The sequence below is a fragment of the Bombus impatiens genome, unplaced genomic scaffold, assembly GCF_000188095.3.
Source record: "Bombus impatiens unplaced genomic scaffold, BIMP_2.2 scf_2765, whole genome shotgun sequence".
Classification (NCBI taxonomy): domain Eukaryota; kingdom Metazoa; phylum Arthropoda; class Insecta; order Hymenoptera; family Apidae; genus Bombus; species Bombus impatiens.
Window position 1 is genome coordinate 1,952 of NT_179184.1, and position 6,331 is coordinate 8,282.

A 6,331-nucleotide genomic window follows, 5' to 3' on the forward strand; every position below is an offset into this window, starting at 1 on the left:
TTAAAAATATAGCAGCATAACCAGATTATGCCACCTGGAATTTATAAATGGCCATCAAATCATCGAGGAGTTATAATTGTAGCACAGCTATATATGTATATGTTTCATTATTATCGTACGTAATTGCAAGTTTATAATTCGTCTCGTTATCTCGACGAGAATGGTAAATGTAATTTCTGTATTTTCCAATTGGAGAGAAGGAAATAGTTTATACTGTATCATTACATTTATCATTTCTCCTGTGCAGCAGCTGACCTCGAGAAATCGCGTCGAACTCGCCTTATCGTTCTCCAGCTTGAGTCCTCCTGCATAAAAATAATATAATATTATTCTAAAACAAAACAGAAAAATTCTTTTTGGTGTTATTCAGTGCATAGTTCCATTCGTCCTTATCAGTTACGAGTTTAATGTCGCATAGCAACAAGAGCTATCCAATTCCCAATATAATTACATATCAGCGTAATTAGAATTGAATTAATGTGAAATATTCTCTGTTAGCGCCTCAACCTTGCCCTTCCATTTGTTTCAATTTATAAAATCATTGACTCACATTTAATATAGTAATAAGAATTATGAAAATTCATGTACCACCAACACCTTGATCATTCGCCTATTTAAATTTTATCTAAGTGTTATTAAATATTATTATTTCAATGTTGTGTTACTGGAAAACGATCACGCAAGGAAAATAACCATTATACTCGATTAATTAAGACGTACAATTGATTATACAAAGCCATCAACAAATCCTCATACGTAGGATCATTATGAACTGCAGCGTAACCTTCACTTCGGATAGAGAACAAAAATCTCGTGTCAGGTAGATCCGGCAATGTCGTTCAGAAAGGTGTACTATTCAAGAAATTGATATACGAAATCTGTCGATTGTGCTCATTAAGTATTATGATTTGTAGATTTTGAAACGGGCTTTTGCGAATGTTTTAATCAATGATATATACTCATATTTTTCGCCGAATCTCCTTCCTTTTGCAGATAGAACATTTAGTGATTTGTTGTTTTTTCAAGCATATTGTGTGATATTATAATATTCTTTGCTAAGAGCTAATGTAATTCATATACGAATGTTATATATATTTTTTATATGAACATACTATTGATAAAGAAATTAAATTATTCTAAATTATATATTGCCCAAACTAAATGTTGTTAATCAAGTATCATCAAGTGTATTAGTCAATCAAGTATTAAACTTTCAAACTTAAAAATTGTATGTCTAACTACAAATTTATAATACAATCTGAGCAAGATTAAATAGTATACTCATTAATCAGGCATTTCATCGGACTTATAAATTTTAATGATATATCAAATAGATTTTTCTGTATTGAACATTAATATTTATGAGTTTAGAGGTACGAATCTTCAAAAGACGAGAATTTATAGATCTATCTCTATTTATGCACGTCATCATTCTGTCTAAGAATAACCACTTTTTTACTCTTGAATGTTTCAAGAATGGAACGAATTATCTCGATATATCTTTGTCCTTTTTTAGATACTAATAAGTACTCTCTTTTATTATATTCTGATAGATGACCAGAGGCGAAATATCGATGAGTTTCCATACGGGAAATACAGCAGCATTTGGCCGCACCCAATGGAGGGAGAAATCATGGGACGTGCCATCGTCAATGATTGTAGCTATAACTATAAAAACTCGAGATACATTTAATGCGTATTCAGTTCTTAGTGAACATTCGTACAGATCGTGTTTACTCGAGCTCCTCAAGAACTCTTAAAGAAAGATGCGCTCGCCCGCTATCATCTTTACCTTCTGTCTAGTCGGTGCTTTGGTAAATTTTGAAATCTTTTACTCTTCTCATTTTTTCTGTTATCATTTTAACTGCAATTTATTTAACCTTTTTAATAAATTTCTATCTTTTACATATAATATTATTGTTTTGAATTCTCTGAATAAAGATATCTTTATCGTAGTCGTCGTATAATGATTTTATTAATTTTAATCGTGCGACTTATCTGTCTTACGTCCTGGAAGTGATAAAGAAGATTTTTAATTGAATTAAACAATAATTTCGGAGCTTGTTATTATATGACTAAGGCGATGTATAAGAAAGAACTCAGTGGCTGCAAAAACAGAATTGTGTTAACACCAAGGATGAAAGAAATATAATAATTGAAATATAAAATTTCTTCTTTTTGAATCTGTTGAAGGAACTGATAGCTCTAAAAAGTTAATTGTCATATCAAAAAGAGAAAAGAAAGAATTCATATGTGTATTTTATACTTACAAACTGAAAACATTAATCATTTAAACTACTAATAACATTTCACTAAATATTTATTTCAAAGTCTTTACAATATATACTGATATTTTCAGGCGCTCACAGAGGATCAAAAAGCCAAATTGGAGGAATACAGGACAGCTTGCACCACAGAGAGCGGTGTCGACCCACGTAAGTGGCAAACAACGAAACAAATTGCGAACAATTGAACAGAGAACATTAATCAATATTATTCGATTTTCAGAGGTGGTAGAAAATGCAAAGAAAGGCAATGTTGCTCAGGACGATGAAAAACTTGCTTGTTTCTCCTTCTGTATGCTGAGGAAGATCGGAATCGTAAGTAACGAAATTGTGTAAATTGACTTATAAAAAATTTTTGTATCTATATTTGTATTCTTTGAATCAAATTATAAAAAACAAAAGGACTGAGACTTACAACAGCTACGAACATAGATTTAAAAATCAACCGTTCCGGTGAAGAGCAGAAAAATATCAAGAGCATATCTCTGGCCTGACAGATAGATATAACAGTTCATCGCTGTTTTGTTCATAAGAAAAAATACCATCCCCAGTGTATTTTCAACAAATCGCGAAGAGACGCAATCGCGAGGAGAGACGTCAACGGGAGTCGTAAATTCCCGTTACGATTATAATAATCGACACCACGAGCTGATCGATCCCCTGATTTCCGTTAAGATAATAGGGGTGATCCAGTTATTATAACACTGTGATTCACAGGGTTATAAGGTTTTTATTTCTAACACTTAAGTTGCACTGTTGAGTAGGTATAAATCGTAGATGACAATTTGTCGCACGAAGATAAGATAGATATGCACAATAGACCAAGGCTCTTATAGTTGAATTTAGTATGTTAGTGGACGTAGCACTAGAGGATACTTAATAGAGGAAGTGAATGTTCGGTAATCCCGAGAACCGACTTAGATAGATAATGTGAGTTAGACTTTTCGTGCTTAGACTTTGTAGAATAAGTAGTTGACTTTTCTAGCGGTGTAGAAGAAGTAAAGTACAGTGACGATGCTGTATCGGAGGAAAGCTAGCGATGGGTGTGTCTAGCGCACGGGAACATCGGATTTGTTCATGACAGTTTTGGTCAGGAATGTGAGGGCAGTATACATTGCTCCTGATTGGATAAACGTAGGTTGATGGACTAGGAAGGGTCTTAGCTGCCCTCGATAGAAAGTTGCTAGTGGGAAGCATCGTACGTGCGAAAAACTAACTTTCCCGTGTCAAGCCGTAGTAGATAATACTTTTTAAAAAATGATTTAGAAAAAAGATATTTGTTCTGTCTGAAGGACCTTAGCTAGCAAAGCAGTAAGGATGAGGGGACATCTGGTTTCCGTCTGGTCGCGGTGTATGGTCTAGGTAGAGGGTCGACACCACGAATTGATCGATCCCCTGATTTCCGTTGAGATAATAGGGGTGATTGAGTTTGTATAACACTGTGATTCACAGAATTATACATTATATATTTCCACCACTTAGATTACACTGATGAGCATAGATAGATAGATAATCACTTATTGCACGAAGATAAGATAGATATGTACGTTAGAGCAGGGCTCTTATAATTAGATTTAGTGTATTAGTGGACGTAGCACTAGAGGATACTTAATAGAGGAAGTGAATGTTCGGTAATCCCGAGAACCGACTTAGATAGATAATGTGAGTTAGACTTTTCGTGCTTAGACTTTGTAGAATAAGTAGTTGACTTTTCTAGCGGTGTAGAAGAAGTAAAGTACAGTGACGATGCTGTATCGGAGGAAAGCTAGCGATGGGTGTGTCTAGCGCACGGGAACATCGGATTTGTTCATGACAGTTTTGGTCAGGAATGTGAGGGCAGTATACATTGCTCCTGATTGGATAAACGTAGGTTGATGGACTAGGAAGGGTCTTAGCTGCCCTCGATAGAAAGTTGCTAGTGGGAAGCATCGTACGTGCGAAAAACTAACTTTCCCGTGTCAAGCCGTAGTAGATAATACTTTTTAAAAAATGATTTAGAAAAAAGATATTTGTTCTGTCTGAAGGACCTTAGCTAGCAAAGCAGTAAGGATGAGGGGACATCTGGTTTCCGTCTGGTCGCGGTGTATGGTCTAGGTAGAGGGTCGTCCGACGTAACACCCAGTAATACATTTTTCCACCTTTCATATTATACGATATATACAGCTTATATACATTATTTCTCCTCGCAAGTTGATTACATTGTTTATCAGTGGTAAACAGAGACAAATTTTTAGATGTTTTCATAAAAAGAAATAATACTAGATTTTCTCGTGCTATCATAAAACGTTCGATTTAAAACGTTTCGCCTTAATTAAAAAGGATTATAAATGCATGGAAAGGAAATGAATACATGAAAAATTTTTTTTTATTTATTTATTTAAATTTTACAATTTGTCCAGTAGGACATTTGGTAAAATATTATAGCTTAGTGGTATAATAATATAACATGTGGATGGCTACCCCCAGTGAGATACCATCTTCGAATTTGATTGATTTATTTCTTTAGTGAGGTGAGTGTTTGTTTGTTAGGTTATGTCCCTTGTGAGATGTGTTGGGTGTTTCCTTCTTAATCTTCTTTTTATGCTTGATGTGCCGACCGTTTCCGCTGCCAGCCGGTTTGGGTGCGTTGCTATTCTTTCTCTGTACCTTCTTGCACATCTGTTAATCTCCTCCTTGACCGTTGGTATTCCCAAATCTTTCCGTATCCTCGTTTCTAACGTACCATGACGCGTTTACTATTGTTCTGAGTATTTTAGATTGCATTGCCTCTATTTTGGTTATATGGCTCATTACTGCTGTTCCCCATAGTGGTATTCCGTATGTCCAGATTGGTTTTATGATCATTTTATATATTTTTAGTTTGTTTTCTATACTTAGTTTGGATTTTCGACTTGTTAGCTAGTACATTTGTCTCCTTGCTATCTGTATCTTGTCTATTATTGCTTTAATATGCTGTTCCCATGTGAATCGTGTATCTAAGTGGAGTCCTAAGATGGAAAAATTTGAAATCAATTTTAAGACTTATATATTGATTAAGTGTCGTTTATTCCTTTCTATGAGTTATAATCTGAAATCCTAAATTCTTTTCGTATGGAACCCTATATATAGAAGAAGATAAGAGAAAAATGATTTTATTTCTATTGCACAGATGGACGAGGATGGAGACATCAAGGAAGACGTTGCCAAGGAAAAGATGATAGCAGGCGGATCGCCCGCGGACAAAGTTGATAATGTGGTCTCCAAATGCAAACACATCAGTGAGTAGGACATCGTTGTTAAAAATGTTGTCTCTATTTTAAATATTAAATAAAAATTTTAGTAAAGCATTTACGATACGAACAGGATTATTTAATGATTCTTATTTTTTGTCATCACAGCTGGTCCCAACAAGTGCAAGAAGGCTGGTAACTTGATGAAGTGTTTCTTAGAGAACAAGAGCTTCAACGTACTTGAAAGCAACTAAAAATTAAACTGTTGAAAGAAAATGATTTAATTCGTAATTCAACACATTTCGTATTTTAAAAAACACAAAATATTTGTAGATTTATATTAATAAATTATAATACTTTAACACTATTACTTGAGGTTTTGAAGCTTTGTTCATCTATTCACCCAGAGAAGCAAGTTATTTCTCCATTTTGCTCACGTATCTCCAACCGTTATATGTCTTATATAATTATTTATCTCTGTTACGAAATTTATGCTAGAATATAAATCATTCTGCTAATTATGCAAATGGTTACAATGTAATAAAAAACAGAAATTAAAACTTGGATCCAGAATTTAAATATTGACATTTTATTGAAATATATGTCGGAGAAGGGTCAGGAATAAAGTTGTGGGCGTTTGATGAATCTTAATTGGAATCGGCCATCATCGTGTTATAACGAAGGTACGGTCTGTTAATACAAGTATGGGTACTATCGACTCGACAATCAATCGCGGCGGTTGGACACTCGCGATAATAGTGATGTTGGTCTTAGGTTCAATAACGAATCTGCGGTCAACGGGATGATAGATATACGTGCTCACAAAAATCTAAGTCG

General features: G+C 34.3%; 1 protein-coding gene across 1 annotated transcript; it reads left to right on the forward strand.

The window, feature by feature from the left end:
- Nucleotides 1-1,664: 1,664 nt before the first annotated feature.
- LOC100742002 (general odorant-binding protein 56d-like) lies at nt 1,665-5,861 on the forward strand. The gene is made up of 5 exons (XM_003494570.4): nt 1,665-1,814; nt 2,360-2,435; nt 2,509-2,600; nt 5,434-5,542; nt 5,663-5,861. The coding sequence occupies exons 1-5, from the start codon at nt 1,767-1,769 to the stop codon at nt 5,746-5,748; spliced, it is 411 nt and encodes a 136-aa protein (XP_003494618.1). The 5' UTR covers nt 1,665-1,766; the 3' UTR covers nt 5,749-5,861.
- The last annotated feature ends 470 nt before the right edge of the window (nt 5,862-6,331 follow it).

Coding starts and splice junctions, on each gene's coding strand:
- LOC100742002 (XM_003494570.4), top strand. CDS start 1,767: ATGCGCTCGCCCGCTATCATCTTTACCTTCTGTCTAGTCGGTGCTTTG. Junction 1,815..2,359: donor TCTGTCTAGTCGGTGCTTTG/GTAAATTTTGAA, acceptor TGATATTTTCAG/GCGCTCACAGAGGATCAAAA. Junction 5,543..5,662: donor CTCCAAATGCAAACACATCA/GTGAGTAGGACA, acceptor TTGTCATCACAG/CTGGTCCCAACAAGTGCAAG.